The following is a 21,874-nucleotide window of genomic DNA, read 5'->3' as shown; positions in this document are numbered from 1 at the left end:
GTATTGTTTAATATACTTTTTAGTTTTTTAACATTTGTAAATTGTAATTCTTAAGAATTTATTAAGTATATACTAACAAATTATGAAATAATTGGTATTAAATCGTGGTAATTTCTTTGAATATAATATATAGGGAATTATTTATAGGGAAAGGCAATAATATCTTTTAAAATAGGTATAAATATTATTATACTAGGTACCTATATTAAATTTACATTTTTATTTATAATTTTTATTTTTTTATCTGTAAAAAAATATCATTATAATACTATTGTTAGGAAAAAAATATTTTTTTCAAGGAATCATTATTATGTCATATTATATTAGTTATTATTATTTTAGAATATAAATTAATTTTTATGATAAATTTGAATATAATTTTATTATTATCATAAATTTTAAATATTTGCTTGTTTAAAGTTTTCTGTTTTCTGTCTATTTTGCAACGTGTTTTTATATATCTAGACAAATTTAACGATATCAACAGTTGCCCAATGTACAAAAACAATATGCCCTACATTATCTAAAATTGTAAATACAGCAGATGCTCATTTTATGACTTTATTCTCGTGTTATGCAAAACATTATTTGTTCTTTATTATTTTTGTTTACTAATTCATTTCGAAAACAATTCATAGGCAATATATTATGAACAACGTAACGACAGGGTTTTATAGATAAGCTTTACTAGCTAATGTAATAATGTTTAATGCATATTTGTAATATTCGTAGGTTCATTTAAATTTTATTATTAAGTAGTAAGCTTGACAATAGTTGTGTGCTTTTTATTGAGGTAATATCAAATATGGTTGAGAAAACTTAATATTCCGATATTGATAGAAAAATTAATTCATAAGTAGGGTTACCAATGTTACCAATAATACGAGTAATATCGTATATATTAAATTAATTTGTGGTTTGTTATATTAGTCATTTACTAATAAAATCTGGTATTACGTGTATGGTTTATATCATGATAATACTGATAACTGATAAATGTTCGTCATTTGTACTTATGTACACATTTTATACATACAAAAATGCTAAACGACTGTTGAATGTGACGGATGTTGTATTTTACTAGCTAGAATTAGTGAATTATTTTTGCAATACAACAATATCATATATGCGTATATCCACCCGACAAAATATAAGACACCGAAGCGAGAATATCCGTGTTCGATATGTGTATAGAAATCATAATAAGAGTCAAACGCAAATAGTTTGGCCTACGAGCGTCGTTCTTGTGTGTTATTATTATTGTTTGGTCTCAAGAAGATGAAAGTGGGTCATCCGCCAGGTATACACCTATACTGCCGCCGCTGAATAGACAACAACGTCATACCGTTGCTCTGGTTGATAATATTATTATAGGATTATCTCGTGTACATTATAATAAATATGCGTTCCGTTCTCTAATATTTGCATTTTTCAGTATTGAATTTTGATGACTTTACCAAGAAAAAAAAAATTACCGATAAAATTGAAAGTCAATTAGAATAACGTATAATTAAATGTATTGTGTGTGTAAATATTACCGTTGTAAATTGCCATATTTTTTTTACGTGCGACCCGTAACGTCACCGTCACCCAAAATTGGGATAGATAAATAGGTATACACTGCAAAGTGCACACATTTATATACACCTACATAATTTATAATGTATAAATATAGTGAGAGAGAGAGAGAGGAAGTATAATTATGTACCCGGAGCTATACCTATTATACCGTGGTCGTTGCGATTTAAATATTGGTTCATTAATGTATCGAAATCCTCAGGAGACTAGGACGAAACAGTGTTGAATTAAATAGAAAAGCTGTAAATACTTTGGATATATATATATTATATATCTATATAATAGTTCCCGAGGGTTAGATTAAAGGTTATTAGTGCCTAATCAGTAATAAATCAAATTAATACATTTTAAATATGATTTCTAAAATGTCTTTTGTTTGTTTTAAATACAACTTATGATCTTTTAACTCGTCAAATGTTATTCAATTCAAAATTAAGAAAATATAACTTATATAATTATTATGCATTTTATGTATTTTTTTTACCTTTATGAAATTAAAATTTATTTGGAAATCTAATCAACAAAAAATATTAAGATACTATATTATCCTTTAATGGGCATACATATTATAATAATATTATTATGATATTATATTATTATATTGACCCATAACTAATAATTTCATTTGACAAAGATAAGTTTTTGAAGCTGTTGTAATTAAAAAACAATTTGTATACATCTTATTATTTTGTTGATGTTTTAAATTAAATTAATATATGTAATATTAACAAAATTATTTTTTTAATTTAATGTTTTCACAAAAACAATTATTATCATTTTTAATAAATCTTGTATCGTATTATCTTATATCTTCAAACCAAAAATGGTTATTTTAAAAATGTTTTTGAGTATAAACGTATTTTTATATATTATGTGAAATACAAAAATTAAAAATGTACTAAGTACATTTACAACTAGGTATACCTCTAATTCTAGTCTCTAAGAGTTAAAAATATAAAATTGCTACCTAATCTTAATAATATAATGCTCGAAAAATATGTCTTTTTGCAGATATTTTAATCTGGCCTCGCTTCAACTTAACTTTATACTTATGTACTTACTATATACAACAGGTATATTATATACTTTGACGTGACATCATTACGCCGTGTTATTTAACTAGAAGATACCAGCTGCAACTCATTGTTTTGTACGCGGTTTAGTTTCGCTTGTATGAAACCTATATTTACTCCCACGCCGTTTAATATACTATGAAATTACCCGTTACTCAGTAGCCACGGTACGGTAATGGTGGCGTATTCCAAGATTTTTTCGTTTGGGTTAAAAATGTCGCTGCCCTTGACGGTTTATATTCTCACCAGCAACTAGTAAGGTACCTACACCGGTGCGGATTGCTGGAGTAGAATGCATTCGTTGCTGGTGTTTTACATGTGTGCAGCATTGAAGGTCGTTCTCACACACTTGGGAACGCGTGCCGTAAACACGTCTTTAAGGTGTAATTATTATATTAAAACGTTTAACTGAGGAAATGTTATCGCGTGGGTGTGATGTGCCATGCACAATAGACAATAATGTATCCTAAACGGTTCGGTACGAAAACAAAAGTTAATTTTCTATTTTGATAATAAATAAAAATATATGTTTTAACATTTTTTATATATTATATAGTCCGACAGTGCAATCAATGGATTCATGCATTAGGTCTGTCCCTGCTTCCCTTGAATTATATTTAATTATTTATACAGGTGATCATACTAAATTATAAAATTTTATATTTTTTGTAAATCGTAATCATAATATTTAACAACAAAATAATAGTTTTAATATTATTATATAATGTGTAAGAAATAAAAACATCTAAGCACAATATTATATTATATTATTATTTCCTTCAATAGGAAATTCACGGTTGCACTACAATGATGGCAAATTATGTACGGAAAACATATCGCGTCTCATCGCTACCATTTATATTAATAATATTCAGTATAATAGTATTAAAATAATTAAAAAAAAAAAAAAAAATACACTGTGAAAACTTGCGTATTGAAACCTTTGAAGGTATTTTATTACTATCGAGTGTTTGGCGTATGCCTTGTACAGTATTCGGACTTTCCTTAGCGACCGTGTTGTGAGTTATTCCTTGTGTGGCATCACACACACGTATAGTAATCCTCAAAAATCGATGTAAAGCATAAGTATTTTATATTCATCGTACTATTTCATTAGTAATTACAACATACACGTTATTTATGATATATTTTATTTACTATTTCATATTATATAGTCTTTACAGTTAGTTTACAAGTTAACTGATTAAGTTAGAAGTTTTGGGTAAATTATACTAATACTCGGTACAGACATAACGTACATTATACAGTATTATAGTACATAATATAGGTATTAAATAGATACATATTTCAAAAGTATATACTTGTAAATTGTAAATATTTTATTTCTGTATTAGGTACTGATAATATAATATACTTTTAAGGGTTTAGCTATCAGTTGACATTTTGATTCCTTCTGCTTAGTTCATTAAAAGTAAAATATGATTTTTCGCGACATAGCTCTGCTATTAGAACCACATACGCGTGTTGTTACAGACATGTCGACATGATAAGCCCTTAAAATGTTTTAATACTACTAAATAATTTTACTTTACATGATAAACACACATATTTTTGTGAAATACTTATACATTTTAATGGATCATTGTGATTTATAATATTGTAATGGTTGTGTTATGTCTATACGTATTATATTATATTTATACAAGCGTAGGTATGGGTATCGTATATACATGTTGCGACTTGATAATATTAATTAAAGTAAGCTGCTAGTAAATAATTTAATTTGTATTTATAAATAGTAAATCATCCTGTCAAAAATGTCAGCAAATTATAATTATATGCATTATATGTATAAATAATAAAATTTAAATGATCTATTGAATTAAACTAGTATGTATGACGTATATAAATATATAATTAACGAAAGATACAATTATTATTATAATAATATATTTGTACAGCGTTTCCTTTTTTTTAGCGTTGTAGAAAATGAAATATGCCATTATCGCTTATAAAATTGGCTAAGGTGTGTTATGATTTCGGTTAAGGTATATTAGGACCTACTTGTCTATAATATCTAGTTTTTAATTTGTTTTTATTTCAATATTATACCAACTAAATCAGACATGCCATAAGAATTTTTAATATTATATAAAAAAAAAATAACTATCTTTTGAGTTTGAATAAAATGTAAGGTTGTTTATTTTATTCATGAAAATGATAAAACTAAAGACTTAATGTGGAGTTACCGAAACAATAGAAAAAAAAAACTATGAATTATGACGTGTTCTGTCATCGATGAAGAGTTTATCTCAAGAATACTAATGTTAATACTCGGTACACGTATGATAGGTATCTATTATAATATGATATTTGGCCAATGTCAAGCCTTTTTATACCATGTATTATGAAATATATTAATATATCTCAATACATCCTTCCCAGCTATACAAAATATTTTATATTTACAATTATAGTTGCTAAACACGTAACAGAAGATTGAAATAAAACACATTATGACTATATCACTAGTAGTATTTATGAAATAATATTACAATATATTATGCAGATGCGAATGATGTTAACATTTCAGTCAAATAAATAATGTGAAGGAATTAAGATCAACAAAGGGTTTATTTAATTTCTAACTGCCATTATACTTTAGTTTTGTATGCTAGTGAAAAAATGTTAATATAAATTGTACCCAGATACATTTAAATTTACACGTAGGTATACATTCTCGTGAACATATGCCTATATCAATAGTAACACTGCTACACTAGTAACATTGGAACGTTTTTGAATACATTAATACTATTGACTGCTATTATTAAAAGATAAAAAAGTCGCTTTGACATTTATTGATTTATATCATTGTAAAGTGTTTGGGAGAGTATCTCTGATGAATACTCTCGTAGTCCAGTTGTAAACAATTATTTTTCTCTTTACGCTCTAAAAATCAAAGAATTCTTCTAGATCTACCATTGGATAACCCTACTTTTTTCGGTTCGACTGTTTCGCTTGTATGTGTACATATTCATGAATCATGAATAATTCTAGTACGATGACGAATCAACGAGACTAGAATACTAGACTGACAGATGGACTCATTAAGTTTTAATTATTATATCATTAAAAGAAAATAATTGTATAATGTATTTTACATTATAAAGGTATAGGCATAAATATTTTAAGAACAATTAGATTCAACTAAAAGGTATTATAAAAAGTATTAAAGGTAATAACTAAAACTCATTTAAGAAATAATTGAAGTTGAGTAGGTTATTAATTTAGTTAAGTAAAATGCTTAAACACATATTTCAACATAGCAAAATTAACGATTAAAGCAATAAAAATGATGTGAATCAAATAAAATTACGGCCAAACAAAACATTAATTTGAATATTTTGTTTTCAGGACGTACCTAGTTAAAAGTGAACATTTTAAATAAGATAATAATTTACTAGTATGGATTACCTTGATATATCGGAAAATATTAAACAGCCACGTTGAAAACGTATAGATATTATTATTATGTGCGTATTTTTAATAATAGTTATTATATTATGTTATGTAAATAGTTCATTTAATTAAGGTATTCAAAACTAAATATTTTTAAATATAATATCACAAATATTTGTGTGTATAATAACATTAATACGTATTTTGTCTAATTTCATCGTTAACATTTTATACGATCAGTACATTTATGACAAACTTTAACAAAAGGAGGCGTGTAAGCTTCCGGCAATGTGTTGCATGATTTGAATAGCGGACGTTTGACTAATGTGTTAACCAGGGTCAATTGAATAGCATTGAAACAGTTTTTATTATTATTTTGGACTGTTTTATTTCCGATATATATTTTAAGTAAATAATTTTTGTTAAAATGTATTTTTTTTATCACAAGGTCTTATTTTTACTAATTATATTATATGATGTTAATATGTATATTTTTTTTTTATATAAATCAGCTATAGGTACCTATAGGTTTGGTTAAAATAAATTCCGTTGAGTTGTTTTGATGTACAGCAGTTTTACGATATATTTTTTGACTATAATACTTTATAATTATTTGTTTAAATAATAATATATAATATGTATATTATAATATTATCTTCACGAAGCACTTTTTAGTTACTTATTGCTTTATAGTTGAACACTTGCTTCCTGCATATTTTTAATGATACATTAAATTACATTTTTGAATTTATTTTTTAATGTTGTTCTTTGCTTTCATGGTTTTAAAATAAGGAAAATCTAATAAATTATTTTTAATTTTCAGGTACAAGAATGTTTCCTAACAACAAACTTTGTTAAAGATGACTATCGGTATCAAACAATGTCCCCTGTTGGATACTTTTACAATTCAACTACATAGATGAAGTTTCATTCGGAGTGGATAGGTAATAATATATATTTATATTACTATTTAAGTTGTATAACTATTTTTTACTGACAAAATATTAATAACAGAAAATATATATTACGATGATTTGATCTTATTTATTTTTAACTCGTATATCCAAGTAGTAATAATACATTAATAGATAATAATATAAAATTCGTTATGTTTTAGTTTGGATTTGGGCGTGCATTTCCTTAGTCCTATGCCAAGATGGCATTGGTACCAATAATGCAACAAAGAATTCCATACTATCGGAAGTTTCAAAATTACAAAATTTTGAAGTTACGACATCGCAAAAGCCTACTCTTACGGTTCGGGAAGAGCAAATTGAAGATGAGTTAATTAATAGCGCTACTACCACAGAGAAATTTATGGAAAAACGAAAATTTATAATTAAACCTTTTAAAGAAAATGAAGAATATCGGGAAATATTTACAGTCAGATTCAATGAAACAGGCCCGACCACTATAAGAAGTTCAACTAATAAAATTAAAGCTTCGTTTTCGTCGAGCTTTACAAAATTTGATGAGTCTGAAGATATCACTGATAGTGGTGATAATGATTTTACTACATCATTTGAGGGCTTGGCGAAGAAAAACCCCATAGATAATGGAGAGAGAAAAACTAGACAACGTTTGGATGGGTTAAAAGGTGTTACGACAAATAGAGGTAAAACTAGATTCCAAAATGAACCAGGAACTTCAGAAATTCCTGAAATTTCAACAACTTTACGTCATAAAAAGCCTATTCGAGTTAAACCGATTGATCAAATCATTAAAGATGATGTTGTTTCGACATCAGTAGTAGATGATTTAATTGATACTACTACAATAATGGATAATTCTGAGATTGAATTGCAAAGGCCAAAGTTCAAAAAACCACCACTAATTGCTACTCACCATCCAAATTTTGGATCTTCAACTGAAACATCTCGTAGACCTACAATTAGATCAAATTTAAATTTAAAACAAAAAATAATCTCTTCTACAATTAAAGCAAGACCATCTGAACCAGATGTAACGGAGCCTGAAAATATAATAACTAATAATAATACAACTGAAGGTAGTTCTTTTAACGTACAATTAAATAAAATGAGACCAATTAAAGTAATTACTCCAAAAGGGTCAGCATCTCAACAGCCAATTCCACCAACTGCAACAGCATGGGCTTTGGCTTCGTTAAAAGCACCAAACAATACCAATAGAATATTTAAAAAACCTTCAAATGCAACTGGTGTACAAGAATCAGTTACTAAAATTAAACCATTCATTACTTGGTCCGCTAGATTGCAAAAAACAAATGAAGACAATTTAAATACAACTTCTACTTCAAATAGTGCATTAATCACTGGAGAGTCAAATGAAACATTTACAGGAATACCTGAAATTTACGTTTCAACAAGTGAATCAAGTAATATAAATCAGTTAACACCAGAAATTACTTCAACGGAATCTTTAATACATACAATTTCAATGTTATCAACAAGCCATACACCAAATAGAAATGATTCTGCTATGAACGGTTTTGGTGGTGACACTGATCAAAATAAGTACGAAATATATGGATCTCAAAAACCTGATGTTGAAAATGCAACTACAGTAATTGAAACATTGCGTCCATCGTCGTCTACAACGCCCACGGAATCTCAAAATTCTAATTTATTGTTAGTAACATCTTACAAATCAATTTTCGAAAACAACAATAATTCAGAAACTAAACAAAATATTTTTACTCCATCTGTAATGCCTATATCACAAATCACACCAAAAATAGAAGTGACAAAAGATGAATTTACAACATTGATGTCGGACCCATTAAATATCTTAAATTATGGTAGAGCAACACCGAATACTGAAAAGAAAGAGGATCATAAATTACCAATAGTACAGACTTCTACTGAAATATTTAGTAAGGCTCCGGAACTCTTATTTGATTATTCTGAGTATCACAATAGTAATAAAATGCTGACAACAACTGGAGTTCAATCGAGTAATTCAGGTGTAGAATTTTCGATTTCTCATGATATTGATTTAAATAACCAAAATCATTCGACTACTACTGAACATTATATAGAAAGTATTAAAACTAAGTTAGATACCAAAATAACAGAATCAATAAACAATCAAGATTCACAAGAAATTATTGATTTTACACATAAGTTTTCGTCTGAGTATCCTATACCTAGTTCCACTGCGGGGACTGAAGTTGTAACAGCGGTTTCTGAAAAAACCTCATCGGGTAAGTTTTTGTCTTAATACTAATCATTTTTGTTGTTCATAAAACTAATAATATTTATTTTATCAACAGAATTGTCTCAACTACCATCTAATGATATATCAAATACTTCTCAAGCACCTAGTTTGTCTAATACCCCCGATACGTCTTTTATTGATTTCGAATCGAACTCAACGGACAGTCACGATGATGCCGGAGATGATGGCCAAAAAAGTTTCGAATCCTCTTCTCAAAGTTCTATGTCAGTTAATGAACCAACTTCAGAATCTGATATTTCTGAAAACGATGTTCCTATAATTACTAGTTTGTTGACTTCAACTGCATCCACTACATCAACAACAACTACAACATCAACAGTTTCTCCAAAACTAATACCAACTACCACAACTACTCCGAGACCAACAACCACAACAACTACGACGACTCCGAAACCCACCACAACAACTACCACCACCCAGAGACCAACAACAACAACTACAACGACTACACAGAAACCCACCACAACAACTACAACCACTCAAACACCAACAACTACACAAAGAATAACAACATCTATTGCTCCACCTATAGTAATTGAAATAACTACTCCTACTACAACTATAAAGCCTATGCCATCCTTTACACAACCTTCTACCACTTTATCGCCAATTAAACAAACTACAACAACTACTAAACCAAATCCGATTACCTTAAGGCCAAAACCAGCTGTGATCGATTTAGACAAAACTACTTTTGCACCTAATGTACCAATCATTCAATCATACTTAAATGTATTGATTAACTCAACAATGGCAGACATATGTGAAAACAAAGAAGAACTTAAAGATGCTATTATTAAATTGTTTGAAAGTGGAACCGAGAGGTACATAAATCACAGTGTGTTTTGTACAAAATATTATAATTTAAAATGTATCTTTTTGTAGCGTTAATTCGAAAAATCAAATCAGATTTCTCAACGTCGTCGAGAAACAGTGTTTAAACCCTGATGACGAAAAAAGTCCGGTGGAAGTTGAATTTTACTTGATAAACAGTAATGGTGATTACAACACGTTAATGAACGAAGAGTTTATTAGCTTGCTAGACAGTCATAGATTTGATTACAAATCAAATGTACGTAATACTTCTAATAATATTCTAAAATAATAATGCAATTTTATTGAATTTTTTTTTTCTAGTAAATTATTTTTAAATTTTAAAATATTCTAATATTTTTAATAATAAAAATTGACCATGTATTTAAATATATGTACTAATTAAAATATTACAACTAATAATATTATAACTCAATATTAACAGGTAATCGGAGCCAAGTTTATGAAACGAGCTCTGGAAATTGACATCGATAAGGATGAAACTCAAAATCCAAGAGTGAAAGCTGCCATATATCTATCATGTGTAGCCGGCGTTTGCACCATCCTTGTATTGATTTTAGTGAGTACAGATTTGATACATATTATACCTATTAGTGGCTTTGCTTTTATACTAATATTGATATCTAAATGTTATTAAAAATGTAGATAATTGTCCGCAAACGTCAAAAACGATTTAACTATGGCCAAAGGTGTACTCCTGTCTCATTGGACGACTATAGTATGGACAATATATCCGTGTTCAATAGCTTTAGAAGAAAAGGCGCACGGAGGGCGTCAAAACGATCATATGGAAATCCTGCCTTCGACGAATCTGTAAGTATTTTTTTGTCCATTTCACATTCACTTTTAATATTATATTTTCCTGGAATTTGAGTAAGGCAGATAGCATAAAGTTTCTATGTAGGATTTATTATTTTAAGTTAAAACTCAATGTTAAGTACAAAACAATTATCTATACATAGGTAATTGTATTTTTTAATTTTAATAGTCAATATTTATATGTTATACACTTATTGTACCTAATCGGCTAAATACAATATTATTTGTGACATGTACTCTAATTTCACTATCAATTATATTGGTGAATAGATAGTCGATACTCATTTAAAAATGTATACCGGTATAAAAGCCATATAAAAATGGTTATACCGTTTTAAAATAAATAAATCTAAAATTCGTACAGTCATTCTTTATTTAGAAATGTAATACTATGTATAAAACCCAAAGCATATTAATTAGTATTTACATTTAAATATTTTATCATATAATAATAAATATTGTTTAAATTTATTTATACGTGACTTAAGTTAATCAAAATATTTTCAAGATTATGATTTTTTTAATCATGTATTCAAACGAGGTCACTTGTTATATTAAAAACATTTTTTATTTTGAATATATAATTTTGGATTAGTTAAAATTATTTTTTTAAATTTTAATTCTTATTCATATAGGACTATTATACGAATAATATATTATTACAAGAATCCATATTGTAAAATAAAATAAAAAATTTTTGTATTAAATGATCTCTTTATTCATTCCGTATTTTTGAATAAAAATATAAATGTATTTAAGTTTTTCATATTTTATTTATACGTTTCAAACTTTATTATACATAAATAATAAAATATCGTATGATATAGAAAAAAATAAAGATATATTACTTATACATTGATATAATTTTTTATTAAGTATTGAATATCAAAACCAATTTCACGTACTATAAATACATTAAAAACTAACTTAATCATAAATTTTACATTTCTTTATTCAAAATATATTTCACTTATATAATATATATTTTATACCATATTAAATTGATAACATCATAATTAAGTGGCATGTACTTTCATTCGCCATGAAATCGATTTTTATTCATTTACTTAATTGGATTAATGTCTTAAAAATGTTTACATAAAAACAAGAGTGTACGATATACTTAATTAAGAATGAGTTACATAAGTGACACAAATAATTGAATTTATTAAACTATATTTGACTGAATATACTATATTATATAGTTTTTTCATTACTCTATTCGTGTAATTTCAGTATTAATGTACTACTTATAAGTCATAATTGATAAAAAAATAAGTTTTATTTATTTTTACATGTGAAGGATATAATTGTTAAATTGTTGTACATAATTTACAATGGGTTTAAAATTCAAAACGCATAAAATATATCAAGATTCAATATTGGTTGATGCTATACCAAATAAATTGTTAAAAATAATATAATATTACATACGATAATAATTATTATCGTTCACAGTTAATTTTATCGAAAAAAACTCACCCATAAATGATAATAATATTATAATCACTACACGTATATAGTTATAGTTATAATTTTTATGACAAGATATAGGTGCCGATAGGCGATGTCCATTTTTCGTCAATTAAATTATATTTTTTATTGATATATTTATATAAATATAAAAAAAATTTTATTTAATAATAAACTTTAGAAAAAAACATTGTCACACGAATACATGCATGTCCAAATGTTTGTCTACTGATCCAGTTATCACCATGTCGTCGTTCTATTAATCCATAGAAAATAATTGAGACGTACGTCGTACGTGCACGAGAACTAATGAAACCAATTACACTATATGATGATGCGCCGTTGAAAATGGTTTTCTCTCCCACTTATTGTAGATGTTACATATAGATATTACATTCAACACACAAATTATTTTATCGCTTCCCGTATGATTTGTTCCTTGACATGTTTGTTTCTCGGTGTGCTAGTCAAAAAGAAAGGTCGCCAATTGATAAAACGACTGTTCGTCGATGTGTTATAAATATTATAAATAATAATAATTGTCGTAATCATAAAAATAATATAACAACATGTTCGGTTTGGATATAATAGTTTAGTTTACGTTTGTTACGCCCGGATTAACATATAGTACACGATACACCGTTAAATTGTAATTTCGCAATCTCCTAAAAATATTATTTTATGTATAAATTATGTGTTATTGGTGTTGTTTCCGTCAAAAGTACGGTCGGACTGTACCGGCGAGAAGAGATAGCAGAGCTAGTAGGTCAAGTAGACGAGATAGTAGACGATGGAGTATATTTACGATTTTTATGAAAGATGTACCTACTCAAGTTTGTTTGAACGTTTTGATTTTGATGTAATTATGTATTTTAATTTTAGTCGACTTGTTCGCACGTATTGAATTTTGCTGGGCTTGTAAGCTTCTCAGAAGACCGGCCGGCGATTGACGAGGAGTTTTCCAACATACCAGTGATCACAGTGAAACCAGACGAGTTACCACCGGGTGCTGAAACAAAGAACCGTTACGCCAATGTTATACCAATGCCAGAAACGAGAGTTCTACTGAATCCCCGTGGTTCTGGACTGAATTCGGACTACATAAATGCCAATTATGTCAAGGTATGATAAAAGTTTAATTTATATTATAGTTGTGTAAGTATTTCGAAACACTCTAATCGTTGATAACTGTTTTAGGGTTATAAGGGTGCTGAAAAGTTTTATATCGCTTGTCAAGCTCCAATGCAGTCCACCGTGCCCGACTTCTGGCAAATGATTTGGGACCAAAATACTAGAGTCATCATTATGGTCACAAGCTTGACCGAGAAAGGAGTGGTAAGTTAAAACGTTTAGTCTGTCTAGCTGAATTTAAACCAAAACTATATTTATATATCGGATTGTTTGTGTAAATTATTATTTGTTTAGTTAATATGCATTGTTGGTAATAATATAGTATAACTTATATTATAACTTATATTGTAATACGGTGAATTTTCCATATAACGAAGTCAAATAAGCAACAAAAAAAAATTCGTAATATGGAGGTATTCGTTAAATAGAATTACGTATTCATTAACAATGAAGGTCATAGTTCTTAAAAATATTTTGTTAAACAGAAAATTGCATAAAATAGAAGTTCGTTATATGGAAGTTTCACTGTATAAGTATAAATTATAACATATAAACTCTAACGTATTTTATAAAATATATGAGAATTTTTGTATTAATATGGTGAGGTATAAAGAAAAAGATCTATAATTCTAAACCACATACTAAATTGTTGTCATACTCATTTCGTAGAATCTTATTTATTGATATGTATTTTAACAATTTTAATTGAATTTAAAATAATTAACGTATTTCTAATCATAAAAGATAAAACAAAAACTAATTGGTATCTTATCTACCATTTAACAAAGTCGTATGTTTTATTATGAAAATAATGATTTTTGGTAAATAGTTTTATATTTATTGTGACGTGATTAATCGTATTTGTTTAAAAGTGAAAATTTGTATTTTAAACAAATGTTTATTTAGTTCTTGGTAAAAAGCTAATTTTATAACAAATATGTTTTAATAAATTATAATCCACTATCATGATAAGATTCTGATGTTATTAGCTCAACTATCAATAGGAATTCTTAGCTAAATATTTAATTCTACAGCTACAGTAATTAATACAATTTAAATATTTCTCGAACAAATTATAATTATATTGTACTTATGTATAAAAATGTATACTTAATGCTTGATTATTTATTGTTAGATATTAAGTATACAATAATACTGTATACATTTCCAAACAACAAAAAAATAGATCATTATATTATGCAATACTATAAGTTTTTTATATCCATTCGATTAGAACGATCAGGTTTTTTTTTATCAACTAAATAATTTCATCAATAAAATAAAAAAACTACATCTGCGATTATAACCTAGCAATTAAAATGTTTCGGTTTTTACACTATTATGATATATTATCTAAAAAATAATTTAAGTAGGTAGGTATGGAATAGATATTAATTGAGTCATTGAAATTCCGCTCAAAATCTAACATCAGACAAGTTGTTTTTAAATACTTGTGAATTGTCGATACTTTATGATATATTATTTCTTGCAGACTGCCACTAAAGCTTATAAATAAACAAATTAAGAATGAAAATATACTCAAATATTTCAAATCTAATAATTGGTTGTTAATTAAATTTCTAATATCTTCACATTACATTGTTGGCATCACATATACATGTTTTTTCTTATCCAAAATTTCATATGAAAAATATATACATTTTCATTATACGATATACCTATGTACTTAATTTCATATAAGAACAGTGTTTTGTAGTTGCATTTTCGGAGAAAATAAATTAAAATAATAACTATTATAAGTAGTACCTTAACTAATTTCAATACAGTATGACTCATTTACGAATGTATTAACTATATAAAATATGTGAAATACGAGTATAACATAGATTTTACTTTAGTAGCTAGGTATTCAATAATTATAAATAAAGTAAGTACTATAGTACTTGTATAAATTAATAATCATTATTTTTTATGTTATTCATATTCATAATGGTATTCAATTCAATAAATTATTTTTTTCGTTTAATTCGATTGAAAAAAAAAACAGTTTTTTATTATTTAAAATCACTAGGCATAGTAAAATGTTTAATCATTTAAGATATAGTTGAAAAAACAACAAGCAGGCTTTGTTATAATAATAAATTAGTTATGTAACGTCTTCAATTGTCTTGGACTATAAATTATTTGGTGTTTTATAAAGATATATTTTTTTAAATTTTACTCTGAACTGCGATGATTAAACAATATAAAGTACATACAGATTTTAGTTAAAAATTGCATTATCTTAAAAAATGCTTTAATTATATTATAGTGTACTATACCATTATGCGATAAAAATAGATATTGTAGTAATTTAAATATTAAATTAAACTATATACATTTTAAATTGAAAGTAAATAGTTCGACATTTATTTGACGTATCACGATTTATTTGCAAGGACATTTATAGTATATTTATACTGTTACAATTTTCTTTTTGTCAATAGTTAAGTAGAGTGTTTTCATGTACGAAACTGCAATACTATATATTTATATCAGTCTATATTATTATTATATCTATAAAAACATTGACTATAACATCTATATGCTTGTATTATTTTATACTTATAAAAATGATTGTTATTTATAAAATCAACTTTTGCATTATATTTATGCATTGGCTAATTAGAAATATTAATTATACATATATATAATTATAGTTATACTTTAAATATCTCAAAAATAATTAAGGCTGATATAATTGTGACAAAGAGATAGATAGTTAAATGGAGATATGATTTCAAAAATATTTTTATTTTATTTCTTTGGTGTATTTTCATAATATACTTCATTGTTCATAACTCATTAATCGTTCTGCTTATGCCCTTATTTATATTTATTTGTTGATTGTGTTATACAGATAAGGAGTATTTTATTGTCGATTTTTTTCAGCAGACGTTGAATGTAAATTTATAATGTGCCCTCATTTATGTACAAAAACCATGTCAAAATAATTAATCAATACTATAGCATATTATACACAATAGTATAATAGTAATAGACAAAAATGTATAACTAGTGATTTTTAAGAATATAAAAGTATTTTATTTAATACAATTTGATTTTTCACTGTTTACATTATATATTTTATTATGTTTTAATTTATATATTTGTTTTATCTTTATGCAGGAAAGATGTGCGGATTATTTACCGCCTTCCGAAGTCTTGGACTGTCATCGATTGTTTGGTGATTATCAAATAACATTGAAGAAACGTGAAGTAAAAGAGAAGTTCATAATATCCAGTTTACAATTAAAGGTATTAACTTAAGTCATTAATATTATAATAATTTATATAATATAAGTTTATAACAGTCATATTTCATGTTAATCGTACATCGAAACTTCATGGAGTATAGGCCGGATATAGGGAGTGAAAACTGAAAAGGCTGAGGATTTTAGATGCTTTTCAGACATATATTATACTTTATTTCTTATTAAGTAGTTATTAATCTTAAAGAGGCAAACCATACTTTAGTCTCTATAATACTTTAACAGACAACAGTGCCTATGTACAATAATTTATAAATATAAATATTATATACATCACTGTTTAAAACTGCGAGTATTTCTTATTATTATTACAAAGGTGCATATTTTTTTATCACTCCCATTTTTTATTTTTATTTGATCCATCTATACATCAGATTAGAATAAGATATTTAGGGTCCCTGGAAAAAATTTATTAGATCACTAACACAAAATTAAAATAATTATTTATAATTGTATTTTTATTTTCATATAAATCATTAAATATAACTTATAGAAGTGCTTATTAAATTTACAACATTATTCTAGCTTTTATTATAACAAATTGTAGTATCCTATCGTTAATATAATACATTTATAAACTGTAAAATAAAATACTACTACCCGGTAGCATGAAAAATCACTAAACATTTAATGAATCGATAGTGAACTAATGGTCGCTTAAACATGATTTAGTAGCCCTCGATAGGTCCATTAAATTTTATCGAACCATTAGATTAATCAATTGTTCATACAACCTGATATATAACTAATAAAATTAAATCCCAAGAAAGAAATTAAGAAGTAATCAATAGTTTGAAAATAAATTTCAGATTTCAATTTTGTTCTTAAAATTATTATTTTTATGGATTATGGATTAAAGGTATTTTATTTTATGCGCAATATTTATAATAAATAATAATAATTATAATATCTATTATAAATATTTGGTATAAAATTAGTGGAACTTCTCAAGGTCTCTAATGCCCCTCTCCCCCTTATTTGTGGCTTGCACGAGTAATACTCAGATTACATAATATAGTATAATGAACGCGGATGCAGAATATTACAATAATATTATGCATTTGTTGAAGAGTATTCAATAATAATTTCGACACTTACAACCCTCGGTGTTCCCAGACCATCATTGTCACGTATATAAGCAATATATAATATTATGTGATTTTAATTAAATTTATCTTTTTCTCGCGCATCGACAGAACCTGGAAACGAACCTTTGGCGAGACGTGACGCACCTGTGGTACGGAGGTTGGCCTGTGCAAGGCGTGCCGTCTGATCCGAACGCAATGTTGGCGTTCGTCATGGAGGCCAGATCTCACATGAAGACCAACAGCGGGCCCCATGTGGTGCACTGCAGCCCCGGCACCGGGCGTACAGGTACGGTTATCGCGTGCGACATGGCCATCAGAGATTTTGAACTGACGCGGACCGTCGATGTCCCGAAAACGGTGTACGCGGTTCGGCGATGCAGGGCCGGCGCGGTGCAGACGAGGGACCAATACTCTCTCATATATAAGGTATACAAATAACGTCAAATCAAAAACAATACATTTTATGCGTATGGCGCAGGTCCCCGCTAGTCCTGACGTGTCTCTTAAACGGTGATACATAAAATATCGATACATCATTTTTAACAAAAATAAACGTATAGAATGTATAATATACAGGTGCAGTCAGGTATTATCGCCAGTATCATTGTCCTCGTACATTGTCATAACTACATAAATTGGCTATCTCAGATTCTTAACAAACAAAGACGTATGAAAACAATAATTACATTTTTTTTTCACTCCGATATCGAAAAAAACATCGTAAACCGTTTGTTTGTGTTTGCGTGTACAACGATATCAACGACCGAATTTCGGTTTTCGGACGTTCTGTCGGTCGGTGGCGCACAGTGACGCACCCAAAAAATATTTTAAATTCCACGTACGATTTTTCTTGGATATAGGTACTGGTAGGTCGAAAGACATTTCGGGTGATGAATAGATTTCAATTTCAGTATTATGCAAATGATTTTATCGTTTTAGTAAACACTTTTTTCCCGGTTTATGAATGAAGCAGTAGTGTTTTAAAATATTCGTGTAGTATCTTTAAGACGACCAAGAATCGTTTTTACTCAAGTATATTCTTAATTTTTAAATGCAATTTTTTAATGTATACAAATAACACATCCCATCACCATCCCGCACAGAGGTGAACGAGCCCAGATGAGTTCACTAAATAATACTCAATCTCTTTTTGCTAGTCATAATATTATTTTTTTTATTTACGTATTATACTGCAGTAGAAACATGTACGATATTATTTTTAACAAGTTTTGATTCCCTATTGATTCAATCACAGTTATATGGAATGTTAACACTCGACATTTAATACTTCTAGAAAAATTATTATTATATTGTACTATTGACAACTGTACGTCATATAATATAACAATAAATATTATCATATCTATATATTTATAGGTGCATGGTATTATGTAGTAGTGCATACATTTATAAAAAAATAATTATATGAACAACATTGAAAGACGATTTCAATGAGTCCTCATAAATTGATTATTTCTCAATTGAAAAATATTAAAAATCTATTGTCACAATATTTTTTTATGATTATTTAAATTTAGAATTTTGATTAAATTCATAAAAATCATGAAAATTATCAAATTATTTTGTATTTAAAAATTCATAAAAAATTTTGTTTTTATACTTAAGACTTGAAAATTGAATACAAGATTCCTCATAATTAGTTCACGCTGAAAATAAAGAATTTTTTCTTTTTTTTTTTACACCATAAGGCAGATGTTTTATTTTTTAAATTTTGATGAATCTAAATCAACATTTGAACAAGTAGCTTATGAGTTGTATAACGTTGTATACTATTGATTTATTATCCATAATATATTTGGAATATATGAAGGGTATAATTTTAAAACTATAATAATAACTAATTAATATTATTACCTAATTTATTAACAATTTATATTTTATAAATATGTTTTAGTATTTTACGTATTACATTAAATCTGTATCATATTTGTTACTTTTTGTAAAACTATTTTTAAGGATTTTTATTCTTAGCAGTTAACATATTTAAATTTTATAATTTAGAAATAACTTGTTCAAATTTTGATTTAGGTACTTTTTAATTTTCAAAAAAATTACCTGTTTAACAATTTACATTATCTATAAATGATTTGAAAATATGATCTTTAAATGTATCTATTTAAAAATTCTAAAACTCTAAAAATAAAATAAAAACTGTATTGTGCATGTGTGCACTGTGTATGCTTAGTGAATCACCTTGTATAGTTGTTTGTTTTGTTTATAATTTAATCGAATTTATTAATGATTTCAGGTGGTGAATCTGTATGCAAGTAAACTATCAGGAGGTGTATTGGATTCGTTTTAATGACATCGTACACATCTTTTATTTTTTATATATACACATTATATCGTTAGTTATTACATAAGTAATTAATAATTTCATTATATCTTTTATTACTATTTGTTAGTATTATTATAGGATGGTGACTCTCTTTTGTACATTGTACTATATGAAACTCTTAGAAGTTCACATGTAGGTTTCGAACAAAATTATTATAAGTCAGGACGATCAATAATCTCCGAGTTCAATCAGCGTTTCTGTGATAAGCAAATTATAATTCATGATCATTCGTGCTAAACGATTCATCATTGATATATTATTTAAGATCTTTTGAAAAATACTGTTAAATAATTAACAATTAAACTCTCTGTCTTTTTATTTTTATAGCTATTGCGTATATAATATTAATTATGTAAATTGAAGATTTTGTTTTTATTACAATTTATTTTTAATGAAATTCTTAGGAAAATTTCTTGATGAATTCTTTAAATGGATTGTATATAAAAATTTTTAACTTCAATATTTTTTCCCTTTTTGTACAACTCGATGGTTTATTTCCTACATTGAAACCATACATCGCGATAGTAGATTATATGGATTTATTGTTGTTATAACCGTCGAAAAAGTATCTAAAGATATAATATTTATAATAATATGTGTACTAAGTTTGTTTTCTATTCGTTTAAAACAATAATGAAAGTTCCTCTTTACGTATTTACTTTCGCATTGTCGGTATTAATACAGATAACTACTACCTATTGTATATATTTATAAATATACATTAATAAGTGAAATACGCGCTTAATTATTATATACATACGTAATATTATATATATATATTTTTTATTATACTTACATATATTATTTATATATGTTTAAAAAAAAACTTATTCTTACAGCGTACTTTATTTTGTTAATAACGTAGTGTTATAACATAATATTATGATGATTGTGTCTCATCGGGGACCAGCAGTCACAAATGTTTTCTTTGGCCCGAGAGTAGTGAGAACACTATGTGCATTGGTGGGTCACTGGAGACTGACTAAAAGTATTTCCGGTTCAACAATCACCAATTATTGAGTATACCTTAGTTTTTATTTCCGTTATGTACTGTCAGGACTGCTGTCGATATGTTTACTGTCAGTATATTTTTTAATAACGATTCATCCATGTGTAACAGATGTATAGCTACTATGTGGTAGATATTAAATATTTTTCTAGCTTTCTCTCTATAATATATCTATTATTATCTATTTAAATGTTTAACTTTATGTATACGTAATGTGTAAAAAAAAAATAAACATAAGACGTGTTCATTAGTCGCCCATCGCACGAAATGTTTACAATAATAATGATAACAGTCTGTTAATTGTCGTTTATTTTTTTGTTTTTTCATCACTAACTTACTGTGTTCAGAAAACTACTACAACAATTCTTTTTACTGATTGTGAATTTTACTTTTTTGAAATTAAAAAATAAATAAAATTGTTCACTGCAGTGTCCACATATTGTATTATATACGAGTATAATACTATCTATATTATGGATAGGCAACTCAATGCTATACTAGAGGTCCAATTTTTTTAAAGTGAAAATCTTATGGACCAGAAAACATAGAAAACAAAAACAAAAAAAGGTCAATAAAATTTACAATTGACATTTATA

General features: G+C 26.8%; 1 protein-coding gene across 1 annotated transcript in view; it reads left to right on the top strand.

The window, feature by feature from the left end:
- LOC113551117 (mucin-5AC-like) overlaps positions 1–21,715 on the top strand; it is a 35,697-nt gene extending 13,982 nt beyond the window's left edge. The window contains exons 2-12 of the mRNA XM_026953156.1: positions 6,898–7,018; positions 7,192–9,258; positions 9,328–10,117; positions 10,179–10,365; positions 10,552–10,686; positions 10,773–10,940; positions 13,302–13,541; positions 13,617–13,754; positions 16,680–16,808; positions 18,019–18,336; positions 20,180–21,715. Coding sequence (XP_026808957.1) covers positions 6,994–7,018; positions 7,192–9,258; positions 9,328–10,117; positions 10,179–10,365; positions 10,552–10,686; positions 10,773–10,940; positions 13,302–13,541; positions 13,617–13,754; positions 16,680–16,808; positions 18,019–18,336; positions 20,180–20,233 — 4,251 coding nt within the window. The 5' untranslated portion in view covers positions 6,898–6,993 and the 3' untranslated portion in view covers positions 20,234–21,715. The remainder of the gene's footprint in view (positions 1–6,897; positions 7,019–7,191; positions 9,259–9,327; positions 10,118–10,178; positions 10,366–10,551; positions 10,687–10,772; positions 10,941–13,301; positions 13,542–13,616; positions 13,755–16,679; positions 16,809–18,018; positions 18,337–20,179) is intronic.
- The last annotated feature ends 159 nt before the right edge of the window (positions 21,716–21,874 follow it).

Source organism: Rhopalosiphum maidis, chromosome 2 (assembly GCF_003676215.2).
Source record: "Rhopalosiphum maidis isolate BTI-1 chromosome 2, ASM367621v3, whole genome shotgun sequence".
In the NCBI taxonomy this organism is placed as follows: domain Eukaryota; kingdom Metazoa; phylum Arthropoda; class Insecta; order Hemiptera; family Aphididae; genus Rhopalosiphum; species Rhopalosiphum maidis.
The sequence above is the reverse complement of the archived record's forward strand: the minus strand, read 5'-3'. Positions and strand labels throughout refer to the sequence as shown.